The sequence below is a fragment of the Urocitellus parryii genome, chromosome 5 (genome assembly GCF_045843805.1).
Source record: "Urocitellus parryii isolate mUroPar1 chromosome 5, mUroPar1.hap1, whole genome shotgun sequence".
Lineage (NCBI taxonomy): Eukaryota > Metazoa > Chordata > Mammalia > Rodentia > Sciuridae > Urocitellus > Urocitellus parryii.
Genome location: NC_135535.1, coordinates 94,663,308 through 94,687,807, shown reverse-complemented (window position 1 = coordinate 94,687,807; position 24,500 = coordinate 94,663,308). Strand labels below are relative to the sequence as shown.

Sequence of the window (24,500 nt, the reverse complement as noted above, 5' to 3'; positions counted from 1 at the left end):
GCAACATGGCCAACTGATCACTGAGAGCTCTCTAAACTTCCCAAACTGTGTCCCCAAACAAAAAGTTTGTTCTTTATATGTATTTTATAGGTATTTGTCATAGTGATAAAAAGCTGTTTAATACATTTCAGAATGTTGAGAAATAAATTTTTCTGTTGTTTATGAAGTTTATGGCATTTTGTTTTAGCTGCCTAGACACACTGCAATATTAACAGTACTCCATTAAAATCTCTAGTTCATGTTTCCTGTATATAATTAAAAGGTTTGTCTCCTGAAAACATATTCTTTTTATTCTCCTTAGCCATTCTCATTGATTTCTGTGGCTTCCAACATAGCCACTAAGTACATGACATTTTTGGCTTAGAGTTGTAGCACTAAACTTTCTCCCAGGGATGTGACTTCAATTATCTATTTTTTTTGAGGATATGGAGTTATTGAAATGGCATTGGTCTGAGTATCTCTGCTATTGTTTTGTAGAAAATTAAAAACGATTTATCTAACATCTGTGGAAATCCCTCTTTTCATCCCAAATGCTTCTCCAATGATTATCTACTGGAAATAAGCTCTGAAAAGACAAAGACAGAATCCTATTCATCTGTGTAGATTTCCTTAGTGCTTTGGAAACAGTTGGAAAACATTTTATTGAATAAACATCTGTCATTCAAGTCCATTTGAAGGGACTGCTTATATTTTCGGCACAATTGTCCTACTAGTCACCAACTAGAATTTGAGTGTGTAACTTTTAAGGTAAATTGAGGTGAACATTTTATTATAAACATTTAGCACAAATAAATATCTTTTAGAGAAGATTTATTAGTTTATATGAAAGATAATCAGGTTTAGGGTTTGGAAAAGCTGGTCACGTTGGGAGGCAGGAAGGTAAGCAGCAAATGAGATCTAAACTGTAGACGGAGGTAAAGGATGAGAAGAAAGGAGTGAGGAGACGTGAAGTCTGGGTGCTGGGGAAGGATAAAGTCAGAGGGAAACCGTGAAGGCATTTTAGGTATAGGGAAATCCAATCCATGATTGGAATCTGCCTTCAGTATAGAGAACTTTTCATCACCCTCAAATCGCCAGTGAAACTAACTACATTCATGAATAGTTTGGGCAAATGTTTTGTGTTTTACTTTACTTTGATCCTTAGAATTCGGAAAAGACTATGTTTCATATCCAGACCAAAAGATCGAGGATCAGTGATATCAGGTATCAGGAGACAGATGTGGCCACAAGAATAATTCGTAGAAATCTTTAGAATATCTTATATAATCTGTCGGGATTCTAAAATGTTTACCTAGATCTTGGTGGTCAGGGAGGACTTCATTTAATTCCTAAATAATGATAGCAATAAGTCCCATTTTAAAAAATCTTCAAATATACTTTTTAATTTTTCTTGGTATCGTTAAGTTCCTTGTTTTAATAAGTTTTTCATCACTGTGATGAAAAAATCTGACAAGAACAACTTAGAGGAGGAAAAGTTTATTTTGTCTTATGGTTTTGGAGATTCAGTCCTTGATTGATGGTCTCCAAAGCTCTGGGACCCAGGTGAGGCAGAACATCATGGCGGAAGGGCATGGTGCAGGAAATCAGCTCAATTCATGACAGCCAGGAAGCAGAGAGAGAACTCCACCCCACTGGCTAGGTACAAATTATAGATCTCAGAGGCATTCCCCTAGTGGCCTACTTCCTCCAGTCACACTCTACCTGCCTACAGTTACTACCCAGATAATCCTTATCAGTGGATTAACCCACCGATTAAGTTAAGGATATCATAATAATTTCATCTTTGAAAATTCTTGCATTGTTGTAGGGCATGATGTAACAAGTGGGGCATGTTGCATCAGAAAAGAGGAAACCTAACTTGCTGGCTGCTACCCGGCGCAGTTTCCCAGTACTGAGGCCACAAGTGGCTAAGATAGAGCCTGGCGATTAGCCAGAAGGCATTGCCCTGTGTTGTGATGAAAAATCGGACCACCTCTAGGAGAGGCTCAGAACCCCTCTGCCCTCACAGACAGTTCGTGTCTCCCATTACTGCCTGTAGGATGGGTGTACACGTGAACTCTCCCCACCCCGTGACCTTTATTCTGATTGGCTCCTGTACATTATATTAACTGTGAGTGTTTTCTCAATAAAGGAGCTCCTGCTTTGACTGGTTTCCCTGGCGTGTCTGATTGTCTTCCTCTGAGGGAGGGCTGGGTGCGGGTGGCCAGTGGGTCCTCTCCTTTCTTGGCTCATCCTGGTCGGGGCATGCTTTCCCCATCTCTCCCGCAGGTCAGGAGGAAATGAGGGGAGGCGGACACATGGTCTCACACCTGAGCTTTTGGTGGATACTTCATATCTAAACCATCACACTCTTCAAGTGTTCTTTTCTTTTTCTCATTTCTATTTTTCCCATCTCTAAAACACAGACCACTGACGTATATGATAAAGTATACAATTGATAAGTTTGAATGAGGAAAGTAAATTCATTAATTTAAGCTCTTTTCTCACTGTTTAGATTTAACAAATGACCAGATTGACTTGATTTAAAAGCATCTAAAAAACAAAACTGGGGGGGTGGGGTTTCTTCTATATGTTTAACCAATCAGAGATTTTAGGAAGCAACAAGATCAATCGTTCTCAGATTTTGACATACCTGAGAATGAGCTGTAGGGTTTATTAAAATGGACTTTAGGAGCTCCACACAGAGTTTCTGATTCAGTAGGTCTGGGCAGGGCCAGGACTATGTTGATCTGAAGACCATGCTTTGCAAACCACTGATCAAGGTGACTTCATTAAGTCACACAGAATTCTCTTCACAGAAGACACTGCAGAAGCACTCTGTTCCTGAAATGTTTAAAATATCCTTCACTGCCCTGTAGCATAAAAAAGCAGGAGTTACTCACATTGTGCACCCTTAGCTCTGCCACCCACGCAGGGGTGACCAGAGATGAACCAAATCATCTCTGCCTACTTTGGCTTCTTCTTATGAAAAGGTTTATGGTCACCTTCTTATTTTGCAAGCTGTTTCTAGTGTTTATGAAATGTAAACTCTCACTATGGAACTGAAAGTACGTAACCTTTTATGAAAAGCATTATCTAAGCTCTAGTAATTCAGCTACAGTTTTCCTCTAGAAACTTTTGTTATGATATTCTTATCATTAGCCAGACCTGGAAAAGTGGTTTACTGATATTGAGTCTAATTAAATCCAGAAAGTGACCTTAGTCAATATTTCATACTTTCTGTGCTCCTGATTTGCACTGGGGTCTAGTCTTTGTCTTTCCACGTCCTATGAGGGGAAGGACAGGCTGCACAGGGGAATGGGGCAGTTGCCTTCTTTGTGCCCCAGGAACACTTGAGCTATTGAGTATATGCACAGTAATTTGAATAAGACAGTCACCCAAAATGAACAAGACAATAATAACTTTACTTTTTCATATTCTTTAGAATCAGAATGCCTTTTTGGTTTTTGTACATATTTGACTTTATGGATTTATGGATGTTACATAATTTGACGGCATATGCGAGGCCTAATGTTAATGGTGGGCTTCTAGATATCCTAATAGGTAACCAACTTGATTGTGAGCACTTCAAATTTACTGGCCATTAGTCACTGTGCTTCTTTTTTCCATGGTTGACATTGACTGATACTGTCTAGATGAAAAAATTGATTATATTTCTTGTTCTTTCCAAGAGAAGACATGCAATGCTCTGCATCCCTGAAGTTCTACATACTAGACCAACATTTGGATTCTGGTAGAAAGGAGAAAAGTGATATAGATAGCAACAGATTGAACACTTTTAATGAAAATCAAGGTACTCTTAGAATAATACTATATTTAGACATCAGTTGCCTTTCCTTGATACTATAGTGTTTTGGTCAGCTTTCTTATGATCAAAAGATCTGATGAGAACAATTACAGGAGAAAAAGTTTACTTGGCTCACAGTTTCAGAGTCCTTAGACAGATGGTCAATTCAATAGCTCTGGGCTCCAGATGAGGCAGAAAATCATTGCGCAAGGATGTGACAGAGGAAAACAGTTCAGGACAAAGCAACAGGATATAGATAGAGAGCTCTGCTCACCACGGTAAAAAGATAAACCCCAAATATAAAACCCCAGTAACATACCTCCTCCAACTACACCTTACGTAGTCTAAGTGTCTAAACTTACCACCCAGTTAATCCATATCAGTGGATTAAACCATTGATTAGATTACACCTCTTGTACCCTAACCATTTTGCCTCTGAAAATTCTTGCATCCTGTCACACATGAGGTTTCTGGGAACATCACATATCCAAACCATAACATATAGCAAAAGGATTTACAGGTGGGTGGGGTGGCCATAGATGCCATGTTATTTGGGAAAGTCCTGCTTTGTATCTGTTTTCTTGGTAAGTCTACTAATATTTCTCTCTTTTGTTCCCAAGTGCGTTAGTCTGTATGGTAAACATGGTCACCTTATTTATTAGGAAGGGCAAACCACACTAAAAATACAATGTTTAGATATGTGTTGAAGAGGTAAACATTTTCTGATTTATCATTCACATACTGTTTCTAAAACATTGGGATGAAAACAGGCATTTACTTCAAATAATTAGCCTTTGATCTGGAGTGGAGGGTCCCCAAAATACACATGGATGTACAATGCCATGAAATACAAGATGAGGCCTCTGGGTGACACAGTCCTTTCATCAGTGGTGCCTCAAAATTTGTAATGAATTATTTGCATATCTGAAAAAAATGGTTAGATATCATGTTAAATGTGTTCTGAATTATTATGATTGGTCTCTATAGTGCCAATAGATCTAGCAACTATTTTTAAAAATTTTCAGGAAATAGTAAAGAATTGTAACAGGTGATATTTACAGATGGGAGGGTCCATGATGTATGGAGGGGTGGAAAATTTCCTAGGAAAGGAGGTTTTTCCCTGTGCTAGTCATTACCAAATTATGCTGATGTGTAGATTCTATTTCATAATATCAATAAACACCACAAGTTTATCATAACAATTATGTTCTGATAAGTGTTTTTTAGCTTAAAGTAAATGAAATATTTAGCACCAACTTTGTTCTTAGTACTCTATTTGGTCCTGGAGAACATAAAGACACAATTTAAGGTTTAGTAAAGAACCACAAAATAATTACACAAATATAAGATCTTAACAAATAGGATATAGAATCATGAGACAAAAGGTCTGACTTATAAAATTTTAAGGGCATTTTAGAGGTGGCAGCTAGAATTTCCTTGTTATTTGGGACTTCAAATGATGTATGAAATGTCCATGCTTGTAACACACACCAAACATTGACCCTTCAGCAGCAACCCATGCCAAGTGCATGAAAATGTTGCTGCCAGATTTGCAGTGCAATTAAAGAAATGCACAATAAAGAACTTTCTTTGTATTCTCAAGTCTGTTATTCAGACTTAGGAGACATTTTTCTCATGGAATAAAGTTGCTTTTTGGATATTTGGGCACAGGGACAGAAGGGGAAAAAGAGATTGAATTATCTGATGCTTTGAGAACATTAGATAGAATGGTGATTGATATGATTGACATTAAATAATACCATTTTGAAAAAGCCAAGTGGTTATAAATTTTACAGTTTTCTTTATTAGGGTTAAATGTTCAATTGGAGAGCATGTCAGTACATTCTGAGACATTTTAAAATCCTATTTTTTCCTTGGAAAGTTACTAAAATGAAGAAGGGCTTAGAACTACTGGAATCTTTGCCCGAGTCTCTGTTCATGGTAGAATGAAGTCAGTTAGCTTTGACCAAGCAAAAAACTTGGTATTGCAGAGTGGTGACCTCTGGCTTCCTCATCCTCTCCTCCTAAAAGTAGTAGTTCTTCATATTTTACTTACCCAGTCTAAGGAGGCAAGTAGCACATTTTATAATCCAGCTGTCAAAAAGCTCCCAAAATAATGATTTTGCTTGAAATGTTGAAGATCTAATCCTTGAGAAAAAAGATGCCTAGTTGTACAATTTTAGACAAGAAAGAGAAATAGAAAGTGGTCATTTCCTCAATCAGGGAAGCAAGCTTTCCTTGAGAAATTCAAGATGAGAAAGTTTGAGGTTTCTTTTCTTTTTTTTTTTTTAAAGACAAAATGTGGTCACAAGAGTGGTTCCTAACCTAACAACACTGATGTCCTTTCTAAGAAGAGGAGATTAGGACACAGACAACACAAAGGGAGGGACCATCAAGGAGGACACAGCCACAGAAGCCTATTACTAACCCTCTTTCCCTCTAAAGTCTCAAGAAAAAGTGGAGGTATAAATACTGGAGGAAATAAAGACCAGGGGAAAGGGTGTTGACAACAGCTCCCCACGACAGGAAAAAGTCATAAAACTCAACCTGAACTCTCACCTCTTAAGCTGCACACTCCTGTGTCCGGGCTTTCCATAGCTGAGATACAGAACAATTTCAGTAGGAATTCTTGCAGGGAAATTAGGTAAAGCTAGTTTCCCATTGTTTCAAAAACGACCTACATAAAATTCAAAAGAGCATTTGGAAATACCTCTGAAGTCTTGGAGATTATGCTTCTCCATCTGTTAAAAATCTTACTCGTCTATAAAGGAACAGCTGTGTATTCTCCACAAACAGAACTGATTTAAATTAAAAAAATAGATTAAAAAAAATCCAACATACAAATCTCACCCAGACCAATTAAAGCCGCCTCTGGAGGAGGAGGAGGATGGGCCTTATTATAGGGAAGGCATTTTCATGAGTTTGGTAGGGGTGCCACAATCAAGTACAAAACAAGGTGGCTTAAACCACAGGAGTGCATTTCTCACAGTTCTCCAGGGGAGATCAAGGGTGCCAGCAGGTTTGGCCCCTCTGAGGCCTCTCTCCTTGGCTTACAGACGGCAGCAATTCTCACTGTGTCCCTTGGCTATGCTGCATGTATGTCCTCATCTCTTCTTATAAGGACACTAGTTCTATTGGACGAGGTTCCACCAACATGATGTCATTTTTATCTTAATTACCTCTTTAAAGGGCCCATCTCCACATGCCGTCCACATTCTCAGGCACTTGCTGTTAGGGCTTCATCATGTAAGTTTGGATGGAAACAGTTGAGCTCATAACATCCTACTTAGATTTGCAGTCCCACTTTAGAGGGCCTCTGGGCTGCTTAAAGGCATTGTACACCTGAGAATATTTAGTAAAAACTTCACGTGGTTTATAATTTTCCTAATAACAGGCTGAGTCTTGAAGGTAGTCTCTGAAGTCAAAAGCCTCGGCTTCTGCAGAGCAGTGTGGGAGGCTAGAATGTACTGAATTTGTCAATAGCCAAATTATTTTCTTATAGCTACTGGTAGCTCTAAGAATTTAGGTGAGTAATTTAACCACTCAAAGCTCTACTTTTCTTATTCGAGCAATAATGCCTCATAGGTTATTTTATAGGCTGTGATAACATTTGAAATGATTAATATAGTGACTGATAGACAGCAGAACTCAAATATTAGTAAAAACAGGATTCTGGTCTTTTCCCTGCCGCTTATCAACTGTGCATCCGTATCATTTTTCTATTGCTGTATAACACATTACCACAAATCTAGTGGCTTAAAATTGCAGTAATTTATCATGCTGTAGTTCTGGAGGTCAGAAGTCTGATGCAGGTCTCAGTCGGATGATATTAATGTTGGCAGAGCTGTGTTCCTTTCTGGGGGGGATCCAGGAGCTGATTCCTGTTTCCTGGCTTCTAGGGACCACTCACCATTTCTTGGTTCATGATCCCCTTCCTCTGTCTTCAAAGCTAACAACTGTGGGTCTAGTTCTTGTTTCTCCGACTCTACCTTGGTCATTGTCACATAGCCCCGAAACTTTCTCTGATGTTAAGGATCCACGTGGTTAGATTGAATTCCGTTTAACCGTCCAGGTTCATGTTCTCATCTTGAGGTTCTCAGCACAATCGCATCTACAAAGTCTTCTTTGCCAAGAATGGTGGCAAAGTTGCAGGCTCTCAATAATGGGGCCGTTACTCTGCCTACCACAGTCTCTTGGACACATTTTTCTGAACCAATTCTTTAACAGTAAAATGGACATATTACCATCACTTCCCTTGAGAGGCTTATTGTGAAAATTTGTTTCCTATTTGAGAATAATAGTTCTATAATGAATAAAATATCTTATCTTTCCTCTACAGCCAAATGAGAAAAGAAGACTGATGATCAAAGCCATTCACAGAAAATCTATCAATTCTCCTTACATAGTGCTGATTTCTTACTTTAATTTTTCTTTTTTTCCCTCCTGTCCCTGACTGACCCTAGCCCTACTGATTCCCTTTTACTCTGGTGATAGTACTTTCTTATCTTCCAACTTCAAGTCCCTGTTCCTACTTTGTCCTCGTACCACAAAGGCTACCACATCATTTACATGATTAGAATGTCTCATTTTCCAATTATTCTCCAAACAAAAACCTGAAACTTGGACATGATCCAAGTCTATCTAATATTAACCTTGATACTGAGCTTTACACTAGATCGCAAGATTCTGAAAGCCTTAATTTACTGAGCTGATTCTAAGATAAACTGATGGAGTAGTCCGGAGAACACATGACTTTTTCCCTTGGTATGTTTCTCTTCTCCAATCAGTATGCGGAGGCCAGTGCTCCTAGGTGCATGGGAGATAAAGTAATATAAGGCACATGTTCTACTTTAATCTGTTATATCCATACAATATAAAGCAGTACTTTAAAATTTGGATTTTAAAATAAATATATTCAGGATTAGCTCTTGATTTGTTATTTAATAGCTGAGTGACCTTGTGAAATTTTTACTTTATTTAAACCTATATTCATATATCGAACCTAGTTAACATCAAACCTATAGGCTATAGGCTTCATTGGGTATTAAATTAAATAAGGCAAGAAATAAATTAATCACAATGTTTAATACTATAGTAAGAAATCAATATTTTGTTAACTTTTGTTATAATATTTTATCTTCAGTCCCAGGTGGTTGCTCAGTAGAAAATGGGAAAAGAAAGCAACTTTAATCTATAATGATTAATGAAAATAAGTCTTTCCTTTCTTATGTGAAGATTCAAAGGCATTTATTGGAAGGAAATATGGTGAGCCAACAAAAAGTTGTAAACACTTCTCAGATGAAAACTTTCCCTTCCCAACAAAGATGATTTTAGATTTTCTCTATCAGTTTCTTCCTCTTTACTGTCCATTGAAATACATTTCTGTCAATTTTACATTTATCCTTTGAGTTTTTACAATGCACAATCTGGAAAAAATGGTTGGATGGGAGAAGAGGAAAGGGTGGGAAAGTATTTTCTGTGCTACTGGATAAAAAAAATGTTCATTTGGCTGACCACAGATTTGATGTGAAAATTTAACTGGCTTTGCTGGGCATGTTGATGCACGCCTGTAATCCCAGAGGCTGAGGTAGGAATATCGCAAGTTCAAAGCCAGCCTCTGCAACAGTGAGGCACTAAGCAACTTAGTGAGACCCTGTCTCTAAATGGAATACAAAATAGGGCAGGGGATGTGGCTCAGTGGTTGAGTGCCCCTGGGTTCAATACCCAGTACCTTCCCTCCCCGCACCAAAAAAAAAAAAAAAAAAAAAAAAAAAAAAATTTAAGTTGCTTTCATTTGTGATTCTAGAATCAATGCCTCATTCTGTAAAATAGAACGAATTGGGACAAGACAGAATAGTTTGTTTTTAAGGTGGGGTAAGAAAACTAAACAAGAAAAGAAGCACATTGGTAAACATCAGATTACTTCTCTTATAAAAGTTGAAGCAGAGGGGACTTCTTGCTATGCTGTTTCAGGTAGACTTAGTTGTTTCTGATTGGTTTCTGTGAATATCCTGTTTTCAAGTAAAATTTCTTTAAATTTTCAGTTTGATTAAATGGCATTTAGCATAAGTGACTCCATTTTGATTTGGTCTGATGGGGCCTAGCGTAAGAGGCATTCACAACAACAATACACTATTCTCATAAACATTTTTAACAGAGTAAAAAGAAAAAAAGGGGTAGGTCAATCAGCTTTACATCTCTGTAACAAATATACCAGACAAGAACAACTTAGAGGAGGAAAAGTTTAATTTGGCTCACAGTTTCAGAGGTTCAGACCATGGTCAGCTGACTCCATCGCTCTGGGCCCAATGTGAGACAGAACAGCATGGCAGAAGGGCGTGGCGAAGGAGTGCTGCTTCACTCTCATAGCTAGGAATCTGAGAGCTTGAGTGCGAGGAGCCAGGGGTTACATGATCCCCAAGGACACTTGTTATGGTTTACATGTGGTATCCCCCAAAAGCTCAATGGGAGACAATGCAAGAAGGTTCAGAGGAGAAATGATTGGGTTGTAAGAGTCTTAACCAAATCAATGAATTAATCCCCTGATAGGGATTAACTGAGTGGTAACTGAAGTGGTAGGGTGTGGCTGGAGGAGGTGAGAATTGAGGTGTGGCTTGGGGGTATTTATTTGTATCTGGTCAGTGGAGTCTCTCTCTTTCTGCTTCCTCAACACCATGTGATCTGCTTTTTTTTTTTTTTTTTTTTTGCCACACACTCCGCCATGATGCTCAGCCTCACCTCAAGCCCCAAGGAATGGAGCCTGCTGTCTATGGATGGGGACCTCTGAAACCATGAGCCCCTAAATATACCTTTCCTCCTCTACAATTGTTCTGGTCAGATCCTTTATCATAGCAATGAAAAAGCTGACTAAAACAACACTCCTCCGGTCACCTACTTCCTCTAGCCATGCCCCATCTTCCCATAGTTACCCCCCATTATCCATTCAAATTATTAATCCAATAAATGGACTAATCCACCCATTAGGTGACAGCTCTCATATTCTAATGACTCAACCTTTGAACATTTGTCTCACAGGTGAGTTTTCCAGGGGACACGTAATATCTAAACCATAATAGGGGACTAAAAAAAAAATAGGCATGAACTATGTGTTCACTTCAAATTGTTAAGAAATGGAGTAAAAGAGATTATTATTTTGAATGTAGGTTTTACTTATGAAAGTATTTATTTTGTACACAGCTCTGAATTTGCACCACATAAATCATACCCTTAATAGCATTATACCAAGACAGGCTGGGGTCATCAAATAACAATGTTAAGTTTTGGATGTAGTTTGTGTGTGTCTCCCCAAGGTTCACATGCTTGGAGCTTGGTCCTCAACATGGTAATATTGAAAAGGGGAAACCTTTAAAAGGTGGAGCATAATGCAAGGTACTTAGGTCATAGGTGACCATCTTCTAAAGGAATTAATACTGGTCTCATGGAGTGAGTAGTTCTTACAAAAATGAGTGGTTATAAAAAGAGTAAACCTATCCCTAAATCTCTATGGCTCCCTGTCTCATGTTATCTTTTCCATTATCATATAATTTCATTATGATGCTATCACCATGTTGTGATATGGTTTGAAGGGCTGGTATCATGTTCTTGAATCTCCAGACTTGTGAATTAAATAATCATTTTTCTTTATAAAATATCCAGCCTCAGATATTGTATTATAGTAAGAGACTATGACTAACTAAGATAAGCAGATATTGAAAGAGAGAGAGAGAGGAAGGGAAGGAAGGAGAGAGAGAAAGAGAGAGAGAGAGAGAGAGAGAGAGAGAGAGAGAGAGAGAGAGAGAAACAGAGAGAGAGAGAAACAGAGAGAGAGAGAAACAGAGAGAAAAATAAGTAGAAATAAAGAATGGATATAAATAATGAAAGGGAGGGAGACTGCAGACAAACTGTTAATTTAAAAATTCTGACTGAAGTAGAGCCCTGCAATATGGGTTGTTTGTATCTAAATTCAACTACTCAAAGTTCACATTTAAGTCCCATTTTAGGCAAGGCAATACCACAGATCAATTTGCTAACCTCAGATTTTAAAAGTCTTAACAAGAAGCTTATTTTAGGTCCTATGGATACAATAACTGGCTTTACTAACTTCACATTTTTAAGCTGGTGGTTTTGGCTCTGGGTAGTCACAGCTAGAATCAGGGATCAAAACCAAGCCTTGATTGTAACTGAGTAAATGCTGAGATGTTAAATAACAAGCAACATTTTCATCTTGGACAAAGATCACAGATTACGTGATCCTGAAATTTAAAGTCTGGTTCTGCCTTTGGGCTATAATTCTAATGCTGGTATGGCATCCCATTTTGTTCTCACTCTTTTCTGGAAACAAGAGCAATTTTCATCCAGAAATGAATCTTGTGTCCAGGTAGCTGATGTCTTATATTTATGGGCAGATGCTGGTTTTATTTGTTTATTTTTATTTTTCTTTTAGTTTTTAGTCAGATCCTCTGAAGCTTATTTATATGGAAGATAGGAACTATAGTAACTGAACATTAGAACAATAACTCTTGCACTTTCATAGTAATACAACAAAGTGTGGCTGAGTGCCACAATTCAGGCTACAGAAACCAAAGTCAAAACAAGGCATGTGTGGCTTTTCCAATTAAGTGCATGATTATCTGGTTCAAGAGAACCACAAAGACAGAAATCACCACAATGCAAGTCAAAAAGAAATCATTAAACTAATCTATGAGTGCAAAGGAGAAAAAAAAATAAAGGTCAGGAGAAGGATCATTTAAAAAGTGATGTTTAACCTGAATCTTCAAGTTAGATAGCATTCATTTTTAAAAATGTTTTTATTAGTGCATTAGAGTTCTACATAGTAGTGGGGTTCATTTGACATAATCATACAGGACATGCATTTTAATATCATCTATAGCTATTTTATTATCCTAAAATTATACATGTGCAAGTCACTGGGAAAAGACCAAAATTAGTCCTCTGTAAATTAGTAAAAGATTACCACACTGGCATTTTATTCTTTCAGTATTTATTCTTTTTATGCATATTTTTACTTGGGTTTTATCTCATAATTTGTATCCTATTATGCTTCTTAAAGAATCTCATAAGCACTGTCCAATATTTAAATTTTTTAAAAAATAATATTGCAATGTTTATATAACACTTATTTACTAGACTATGACTTTTAACAAACCCCTTGTCACTGAATGTGTGTTCTAATTTTTTTCTTTGTTTGGTTTTGTTGTTATGGGAATTAACAATACCTTTAATATAAGTATTCGCTGCATTATTTTATTTCTTTAAAATAGTTTTCTAAAAATGAACTTGGGTAGAAACACTTGAGTCTATAAAGGCACAGATTTAGAAATAGTGTTCTAGACACAGGTAATAGAATAATCACTGCCAGGCTATTTCCCTAATCATAAAAATAGCACAATTCATAATAGCTAAACTGTAGAGCCAACGTAGATGCCCTTCAGTGGATGAATGGATAAAAAATGTGGCATATATACACAATGGAATTTTACTCAGCACTAAAAGAGAATAAAATCATGGCATTTGAAGGTAAATGGATGGCATTGGAGAAGATAATGCTAAGTGAAGTTAGCCAATTCCTAAAAAATAAATGCCAAATGTTTTCTCTGATATAAGGAGGCTGACTCATAGTGGAGTAGGGAGGGGGAGCAAAGGAGGATTAAATGAATTCTAGATAGAAAAGAGGGGTGGGAGGGAAAGGGAGGGGGCAGGGGATTAGTAAGGATGGTGGAATTTGGTGGACATCACTATCCAAAGTACATGTATGAAGACACGAATCGGGTGTCCACATACTTTATATATAAACAGAGATATGAAAAATTGTGGTATATATGTGTAATAAGAATTGTAGTGCAAAAAAACCCACAAAGCACATGTATAAAGGCATGAGTTGGCATGAACATACTCTATATACAAAGATATGAAAAATTATACTCTATATGTGTAATAAGAATTGCAATACATCTGCTGTCGTGTATTTAAAAAATAAAGTCAATAAACTAAAAAAATAGTTTTGAAATAACAAATATCATCCAGGAAGATGATTTTAAATATAGAGATGATTTTACCATGAAGCATCATTGAGGTTGTTTGGCTGGTTTTCTATCTACAGCTGGTGGGAGAAGCTGACATCTTTAGAAATTAGTCAGAAATTAGTGTATTAATCTCCTTTCCCTTATACCTTCAATGTGGTTATGCTCAATTGACATGAGGATTTACCATTAAAGGAATCTGATAAATTAATGCCAAGGTTATTTAAAGAAATATCTGTTCTGGAATACAAAATAGCAAGAAGACTAAGGAGACTTTGGCATTCTCAAATGAATGATGGTGGCCAGAGTTCTTTATACCTTTTTTTAGTTAAACAGGTATATGAGTATGAAGCTGAAAAAGAGAAGCTTTGTTTTAAACTTAATTTCATTCCACCTCTAGGATCTATACTGATTACCCATATATATATATATATTTCATCAAACCTCTTCTAAATTTAAGAGCCTTGGAGAATCCTGGCTGTGGCATGGGAATGTGAAGGTTTGTTGAATGGCCAAAAAATGTTACAGTTTAGAGATGATTCCAATCCTATTAAGAACCATAAGTTTTTCAGAAAATAGGGTTGACAAAGGTTTCTTTTTCTGTTTCTTTGGCTCTACTGCAGAAGCGGTCACACTCTGATGTCCATGATCATCACCTAGCTTGTTATAGTGCCAGTTTCCAGATTTCACCCCTGAATATTCTGATTTAGTGGTTCTGGAGTGAAACTGGGATTCAAATATTACACAAGCTTCCCAGATGACTATTGAAAATGTTCCATGGATGGATTTTGAGACACATTGCCACAAGAAACAGAGCAGCCAGTTGCAACAGAACCAAGAGGCAGTCTTACGGTCCTCCGGCCATACGTAAGCTTGGAGTAGAGATGGGATACAATGATTTACTCTTAGTGTCTTCCCCAAAGATTTTATCCAACATGGTCTAGTCCTCTGTAATTTAGTAAAAGATTACCATACTGGCAATAAGAACTACTTATTCATAGGTTCAGTTTTTCCACCTTACTCTTTGGTAAGGACACAAACTGCCACATGGAGGAAACACCTGGCAGGTGTGCAGTGTGGTGTATAACCTAGTTTTATGCTAAGCAGCATTCAGAGACAGCAGTATGGTTTGTGGTTTATGGTTGGTGCCTAGTAATTACAGTGGGTGGAAGAAGAGTTTTATTTTGTTTTAATTGCTCATAGTGTTTTATGATCACAATCAGATCATTTAGCAGCGTCATGTATTTGTTTAGCATAATTTCTGTTCTCCATTTCAACTGTGATTTTAATGGATTGTTTATAGCCAAGGTGGTAGCTAAAGACAGGATGTTGATTCACTGTTAATTTATGTTAACTGGGAAGATTACCAAACAAGCATATTTCTTGTTTGCTTATTTGTCATTGTCTGTGAAAAACAGAGCTTCCCCTGCCTTGTTCTCACCTATCCTTTGATTGTATGGCTTTTCTAACCAAAATAGCTTTCATTTGGTACACACTTGGATGCATAATATTTATTACTGCTAGAATTTAGAGTAATAGATCTAAACTAGCAAATTAGAGACCTGCTTTTAGCAAAAAGTCAAAATAGATGTGAAATGTTCCAATCTTCTCTGGAAAAGTGGTTTTAATAAATGTGTAGCTAATTAAATCTTAATTAGCTTATTAATCTACTAGCATTTTAATATTTTAATATTTATATTTTCCACAAGGTCCTAATGGGTTTAATGGAAAAATTAAACAATTGAATTTTACAATTCAAGTTGTAAGTGATATCATTGGGCTTCGGAATGAAAGCTAAGCAGATAAATTGAACCTGGACCCCAATTCTCTTGAGAGAAATGAAGAACTAGTATATCACTAATTTTGTTGAAGAACCTGAATTTATTATATGTTTGTGCTGCATTTTCATACAATGTAAATATAGCAGTAGTCAAGAATTGCTTTTAGCTGTGTATGGTGGCACACGGCTATAATCCTAGCAGCTTGGGAGGCCTGAGGCAGGAGGATGACAAGTTCAAATCCAGCCTCAGCAACTTAGGGAAGCCCTGAGCAACTTAGTGAGACCCTGTCTGAAAAATAAAAAATAAAAATGGGTTATGGATGTGGTTCAATGGTTATGCACCCTTGGGTTCCATCCCTGGAATCCATCCCCTGCCCCCGACCATTACCAAAAAAAGAATTGCTTTTTAATCTACAAAATATGCCCTGATTTTATGTTGGTACTAAAAAACAAGAATGTGGCATCACTTTCTGCTGTGGATATAGTCTGAAAAATGTGTTTGCAAGTTGAATTTTTGTAAAGATCATATGTTCAGTTTTCTGGAAGTATTTGATTTTTAAGAGTAATTCTCTAGTCATTTTAAAAATAAAGTTAGAAATTCTTCTTATAAATTCAAATTTTAATGGAAAATTTTTTTTTAAATATTTTTTATTGGTTGTTCAAAACCTTACAAGGCTCTTGACATATCATATTTCAGACATTAGTTTTTTTTAAACAGTATGGTATATCAGGGCCAGGTGCATGTAACCTAGCCATCAAGAAACCTGCATCCCAGTTTTGTCGCTATTTCATTATATTGTTACAGAATTCAGAGAATTGTATTATGTGATTTCTAAGAACATTGTAAAATTCCCAGATTCAAATTTAAAATTTTTAGTGACTGGATTTGTTTAAAATAAAAGATAATGTCTCAGTATATGGTATAATAGTCTAAAGCTGCACCAGCCAGTGCAGTAACTACTAGCCACACATAGGAGCACTTGAAATACGCATGGTTGAAATTGAAATGTGTTTTAAGAATGAAGTACACATTGGAGTTCAAAAATTTGATTCAAAAGAATGTGAAGTAGTTCATGAATTAATAATTTTTATACTTCTTATGTTTTGTAATGATAATATTTTGAGATAGTAGGTTAAATAAAATATACTAAAATAAATTCACTGTTTTATTTTCCAATGTAGACATTTTAAATTTAAGTAATTTTTTTTTTTTTTTTTTTGGTGGTACTAGGGATTGAACCCAGGGGCTTATGCATGTTTGGTAAGCACTCTACAAACTGACCTATATACCCAGCCCCTAAATTTAAGTAATTTAAATTTAAGCAGTTAATAGTCATTTGATGATCTAATAAATAGAACATTTTAATTTCCATATATAGCTTATGTTATTGGGGTAGAGCAGCAGCACTCTAAATGGACAGCACATGGTACAAAAAGAAACTTCCTGAGGACCAGATAATTCTCCATATCTGGTATTTTTCAAGAAAAACCTTCATGATGTGGAAGAGATTGTCATCATTTTCTGTTGCTTACCAGAATACCTGAAACTGGGTAATTTATGAAGAAAAGAGATTTATTTAGCTCACAGTTTTGAGGGCTGAAAACTCAAGATCAGGTGGCCCTATCTGTTCAGCCTCTGGTGAGGGCCTTCTGATCAAATCCCAGTATGGCAGAGGGCATCATGGGGGAGTGTGTGAAAGGATTTCATGGCTAAACAAGGAGCAAGAGAGATACAGGGGCCAGGTTCTGTCTCTCTCTCTTTACAACAACTTACTTTTTCAGGAACTAAACTGGGTCCCCTGAGAAATATAAATCCCTTCTGAGGTGCTCCACCAATGACCCAATGACCTTTCATTAGGTCTCACCTCTTAAAGGTTCCAGCACCTCTCTCTATTGCCACACAGAGGATTTAGCCTCCAGCACATGAATCTCTGGAGATATACTCAAACCATGTCCAAATCATAGCAGAGACCCTTTGAAGATAAGATGAAAGTATTATCCCCAAAACATAGTTCATAGTTCACTAGTCCTGCAAGAGGCACCACCATAGTCAAGTAAGTATAGGCAATACTATACTAACTGAGACCTCTTACTGACAACATTCATTAACCTAGTGAAGTCAAAGTTTAGAAACTTGCTTTACTTGAGTCAATCCAATTCTTTCCAAATTTATTTGAGAAAGAATCTTGTCTTTCCCTATCACCGCACCACCTTTTATTTTTTTAATAGTAAAATAAAAAATAATAAAGTCACTAAGACAAATGCTGGTGAATTAGATAATCATTATTTCCCATTTTTTTCTGTTGTTTGTTTATGGGCAGTACATAGGAATATATCTGAGGGGTTAGGTGTGCTTGCTTTGTTTATGTATGCTTCTATACTAAAACCCCTCCTATTATGCATAAAATGTTTTCCTTAATGTTTGAAAGATTGCCAGCTAGATGTATTTATTTTAAATCCCTAATTTGACTTATACTGTTAAGAAGATTTATAGTCAGGGATTCAAGGAAGGGCTACCAGAATATGTGGAATAGATACAGAAGAAGAGGTGAGGAAATGTTGACAGGATATTTGCACTTTCTGAAATGTTATGTTCAGTGTATTCCCCAAAGAAATATGCTGTTATGTATGGTTTCAATAGGCTCCCATGGACTGTCAGGGACGCTTAGATATGATTTACAACTTTGCTTTCCAGGGAAACTGCATCCAGCATTCCAATTTAGCAGTGAATGTTAGGAGCATAAATTTTAAGTTGAACACAACTGGTACAAAGATTGACTCCAAAGCCCAGGAAATAAATGCAATCAGCATCCTTTATTTGTTTCAATGAACTATCTTTCTTTTGGTGGTAAGCCTTTTACTTTCCCAAACTCAGAGAAGATGGAGATAATAATAGAACAAAAGTTTCCATGACAATGTTCATAGGATCTCACAAATCATAAAGGAATATTAAGAAGCCCTCATCAAGAATTTCCCTAGGTTACAATGAGGTTTTCAGCCTTAAAAAATACTCCTTCACAGGGTAAACCAAGTTATTTTCTTTTCTCATATGACATGTATAGAATAAATGTATACATATACATGAAAACAGCCCAAACTCAAAAAGCTTCCTACACTCATCTATAATTTCTTAAGGAAAAATATTTTTTGTTTCTTTAACTCACAGGGAATAAAATGACAGATTTCATCTGTAATGGCTGGATGTACTTCAGCCTGAAGTGAAACAAAAGCAAAGATAATTTAAGTAAAACTACTATTTTAAGGTAAAATATTGATACTTCATTAATATTGGAAAGATGCACAATGAAAACCTATGCTTAGACATGGAACATTTGTTTTCAGTAGGTTTCAGGAGGCTTACTCATCCAAATGGCTTCATAGCAGGTGTCCTATGAGAGCCCACTGGGCTGCCAGTTTCTGGTTAGGGACAGCTATTATATTTCCAGTATTATTCATTCTGTGTGTAGATTTATATTTCTATCTGGTATATTTTCTTTGTGCCTAAAAAAATCTTTTAACCTTTCTAGCAGCACAAATATGCTGGCATTTGGTAGATCTTTTTATCATATAAAATGGCCTTAATTTTACATTTATTATTGAAAGATATTTTCAGTTGAAATAGCATTCTAAGACATTTTCCCAATAATTGAAATATGTTATTCCAATGCATTCTGGCTTGCATAGTTTTGGGAGAGAAATCAGCCTTATCTTTGTTCTACTGGATGTGATGTGTACTTTTCCCCTCACATTGCTTTTAAAACTTTCTCTTTATCAATATCTTTCAGCAATTTGATTTGGATGTACCATATTGTTTTCTTTCTGTTTTACTCCTTGGGTTTCTTTGAGTTTTTTTAGGTTTGAGGGCTTATGGATTTGGAATGATTTTTAGTAATTACTTTTTTAAAAAAGTTTTTTTTTTTTGGTCCTACCACCATCTCCTCTACTTCTTGTAGTTCAATTATCTCTGCATTAGACTGCTCGATTTTATCCCAGAGATCACTGATGCTGTGCTCATTTTTGTCTTTTTAAATGTTTTTTTATTTGGATGATTTCTATTGCTGTTTCATCAAGCATACTGGTTATTTTGTCAGGATATAATCTGATGTTCATCATATGCAGTGTATTATCATTTCATACAGAAGTTATATTTGGGACATGTTTATATCTTTCATTTATATCCTCACTATGTTCATGTCTTTCCTTACTTTCTTGAACATATGGAATATATTTGTAATAGCTGTTTTATTTTCCTTCTTTGGTAATGACATCATCTGCCCTTTCATAATCTGATTCTGTTGATTGACTATTATTCTACTTATGGGACATATTTTCCTGTTTCTTTGTGTGCATAATAATTTTTGACTGGATGCCAACCATCATAATTTTTAACCTTGTTGGGTACAGGATTTATTTTGTATAATTTTATATAGTATGTTGGATTTTTTTTTCTAGCTTGAAATCAAGTTACTTGAACTCAGCTTCATCAATTTCAGGCTTTTTAAAACTTTGTTAATACTTAGCATCTTGATCTAGGGAAAGTGTACACTCAAATACTACAATATCCCGTTGAATGTCATGTGTACTACTTATATATTACAAAGTCTTTTCAGCATGGCTGGTAAACTATTCCCAGTCCTATGTATGGTTTACCTGAAATTTGACCTACTACTTTTCTGTGTTTCTTATTTCAACCTTAAGTAATTTCCTCTCATCATGCATTCATCCATATTCAGTCAAAGGCTGAAGGAACCCTTTCACAGACCTGTAGGGTTTTTTTCTCTGTTAAGATCCCTTCCTTCAGACATTATATCCCACAGATCTTAAGGTCTTGGCCTCCTGAAGTTCTAATTTTTGTTTCTTCAACTCAGTGAGACCACCAAAGTCTATTTGAGTATTTCTTCACAATATTGCTTTCTAGAACCTGCTACTTGGCTACTGGTGAAATCATAGGTGTTATTATCAGTTCTTTCCCTTCTCTCTAGGATCACAGTACTTTATTGCTTATTCTTCAATGTTTAAAAACCATTGTTACATATATTTCATCTGTTTGTTCTGGTTGTTTAATATGTAAGAGTAAATATGGCACCTATAATACCATCATGTCTAGTATGATATGCTTTTAACGCTGAAAATAAAACCCTATCCCTACTCTTTACTAGATATATCTTCTTGCATCATTGGCACTCATGAAAATGTGACTCAGTTTCCAAATTACTAGTAATATTAACCTCTTTGTGACCTTTCTCTGTGGAGAAGCCTGGGCATGAGAGGAATAGCTGATTTGTGTTTATGTAATCTCATGTTCTTCTATAATCACCAGTTGGAACTTATGTCAGTGGTTCTAGGATTTTTAACAGGTCTGGATTTGAATTCATATGTCTAGGGTAATTACTGGTGTTGTTGGCTGTGTATTTAACTTTCTTAGATTTTTTTTTTTTTTACTGGAAGATGACACACAAGTATTTTACTGTCTCCCTACGAGCTTGATTTTAATAGGAGCTGACTGAGCTATATTTCCAAAGACAAATATGAGAGAATGGAAGAGATTATAAATATGGAAAAGTAACTTTTACGGCATCCTTTCCCTTTACATTGTCTAAATGGACATTACTAAAAATGAATCACAGCTGAGTTTTCTAACTTGGTCCTTTAATGGGTAGTTGCTTGCAAGAATATGAATTTTTGGTATTTTATCCTTATTTCCTATTCCTTTACTCCTTTTCTTTCTATTCTTATCTTCTGATATCCTCTCTTTTCCCCCTAAAAATTACATATGTGGCCATATAAATTTCTTTAATTTCTCACACTTACCATCCATCACTTTTCATGTCTCCATGAAATGTGCCTACAATATTCTTTGCCTATGACATTTTCACCACTTTCTTTCTTAAATTTTTCTCATATATTCTTTAAAGTTCAGGTCTGACACCATCCAGTGGACTAACTTGTACTGAATTGTGTATATGATATATATATATATATTCCTTTATATTCATATCTACAGTTCAAGGGTAAGAACTACATAGTGGGTAGTAGTGTGGACTATACAGTCTGAGTCTTTGAACCTCTGAGTTCAAATCCTGGTTCTACCCACTAAATTCTGTGTAGACGCAGCTGCATTACTTTTTTCCCCTTATGACTCTTTGTCTTTAACTGTGATCATTGTAATACTCTTTCATAGGGTGATTGTGATGATTTGGGGGAATAATATATAACATGCCTAAAATAGCACCTAAGCACTCTAAAAGTAGCAGCTATAATTATCAACGGGAGCTAAATTTTAAAAATAGGGCTTACTTGATTTTTCAACTCTGTAATTCAATTGCTCCCTCAAGTGCCTCCTAAAATTACAAAATGTTTCATGTTTTTCTTTTTAAAGAGAGAGTGAGAGAGATAGAGCGGTAGAGAGAGAGAGAGAGAATTTTTGATATTTATTTTTTAGTTTTTGGCGGACACAACAACATCTTTGTGTGTATGTGGTGCTGAGGATCGAACCCGGGCTGCACACATGCCAGGCGAGCGTGCTACCACTTGAGCCACATCCCCAGCCCTCATGTTTTTATTATAAGAAAGACTGCCCAAATTTGAAAATTATGCTTTTTATTATAGTCACATAAAATAAAGTCAGTTACACCAAGTTGTCCAAATACATGGTGAACTAAAGCTTCCAACACTTACAAATTTTATACATATATCTATGCATTTACAAATACATACATATGTAAAAGATATATATTTTCTTCTAAAATAAAGTGCCCAAATGTTGATATATGGGGGCATAAGAGGAAGAAGAGAGTTATAAAGCCTTGTTAGTTATAGGCTGTACTTTTATAATATAAGAATCTGTTTTATGCACATTTATTCAGATATAATGAACTCAAATCATCTGTTCTTTTCTGAATTCTTCTAAGTGAATTAATTTACCTAAAATGTTAAAGAAATCATGTGGTCATCTTAATGAAGCAGAGGCTTCTTTTTCTGATGTGACTGGCACAGAGCCTTGGCTTCTCTACAGAGGGGTGTTTAAGCTCCATTCCTAATTACCCTGTTGTTTGGATTATTGTCTTTCTGCTAAGGTGATAAACAGAGTGAGAAACAATCAGGCATCTCTAAGTCTAACTCCTACATGCATGCAATGAAATTAGAATTTGGTGAAAAGATTGCTAATGTTTTACATCACCTTGGGTTTGAGGAGAAAGCTTTATCAAGATTTGAATAGTGGGTCTTGCTGCCTCTGTTATTACAGAGGTGTATAAGCCAAGCAAGAAGAATCAGGGCATAATGGTTAATATGTCATTGAGAGAATCAACTCAAATTGAAATGAACTCTATGACAGTGAAAAACCTTCATGTGTTCATGTTTCAAGGTAAGAACAAATTGCAGGGTTAAAGAAAAACTCAGTGATTTAAGATAATTCAGAAAATCCTCACTTCAAAGAGGAACTGGAGTTCTAGTCTTAGCTCCAACAGCTCAGCTGTCCTTCTGGTGTTTTTACTTTATTTTGTGCTATCTCAGACATTTATGATGATCATTGGTAGTCTTTGACAAGAAATGGAATTTAAAATGCCTCTGAAAAGACCAACTTGTTTAAGCAATGTGGAGATGCCTGAAAATAGCTGAATATGAGCCCAGCCATTTCTCAATTTCTGGTAGCTACATCTTCAAGCTGTAGCGGAGTGGATCCTATGCAAGCAGGAAAGGGAATAATTGTCAGCATTGAAACTGCACAAGACACTCTAAAACCCCAAACTTATGGAAGGTGGGGAATAATGAGAAGCCCAGACAATTCCCATAGTCAAAACAAGGAGTGGGGTATTTCATTTCATTTTTGGAAGGAAAAAAGAAGGGCACAGTTTCCAATGACCCAACCCACCTCTGCAGTGCCTCTGAAAGACTAGAGAAGCCTAACTACTGATTTTGGTGAGCATCTTGTTGATGGCCTGCTTGACATGTGTGGTGGAGCTGCGTCTCCTCGTCTTGCCCTGCACCATCCTCCGGCGACGCACCTCTCGACATAACTCATAGAAGATCTCTGTGATGTTCCCTTCTCCAGTGCAGGCAGAGCACTCATAAAAAGCACATGCTAATTCTGTGGCCAGCTTCTCCCCTTCTTCTGTACTCACTTGTCTGGAGTGGTCCAAATCAGCTTTGTTTCCAACCAAGATTAAAGTCACATTCTTGGGCTTTTTGATCTCATCTAGGATGTTCTTCAGTGGTAGCACTTCCTCAAAACTACCTCGGTCAGTAATGTCATAGACCAGCACAAAGCCTTCCCCCCATCGCATGTGCCCTTCTCTTTGAATGGTGTCTTCCTGTAGGCCAAGAAAAAACAGCAGCTCAGAAACTTGGAGGTGATCACAATGCATAGACACTGCTGATGCTGATAATAACCCCTTAGTCACCATTCTTCCATATCCACTTTTGTTAAATGTCTTGGTTGTCTGCCTTCCCAAGTTTACTTTCTCAATGAGTTTGGAATAGGAGCATTCCTTTCTCATATCAACATACTTCAGGCAATTGAAAAGTTTCTAACTCATAGACTAAATTTCTACTTTTAATTTTTCTTGCTATATTCTTACTTTTATAATCACAGAACTATTAATAAATTATACCCTTGGTTGAGCATATTGCTATTGAGACTTTTTCTCATCACAATTGAAAATTAATAAATTAATAATAGACAAGTGGTTGTTACCCCAATATTTGGGTATCAGAATTAGAGCCAAAATTCAGCAAGATGTACCCTCTACCTTTTTTTGGTTTCTTTGTGTGTTTTAATCTCCTTTCTCATTGAAGACAATTAGGGAAAGAAAGAGTCCAACTTTAAGGTGGGCCTTTTTCCCCCCTATGCCAATACCCCAAATATGTCACACAGTACCAATAATGATGGAAA

The 24,500-nt window shown here is 36.3% G+C and overlaps 1 protein-coding gene across 1 annotated transcript in view; it reads right to left on the bottom strand.

Moving 5' to 3' along the window:
* Positions 1–22,282: 22,282 nt before the first annotated feature.
* Positions 22,283–24,500, bottom strand: part of Rerg (RAS like estrogen regulated growth inhibitor) — a 116,614-nt gene continuing 114,396 nt past the window's right edge. Inside the window, exon 5 of the mRNA XM_077798971.1 lies at positions 22,283–23,919. Within this exon, the coding sequence (XP_077655097.1) occupies positions 23,512–23,919 (408 nt within the window). The 3' untranslated portion in view covers positions 22,283–23,511. The remainder of the gene's footprint in view (positions 23,920–24,500) is intronic.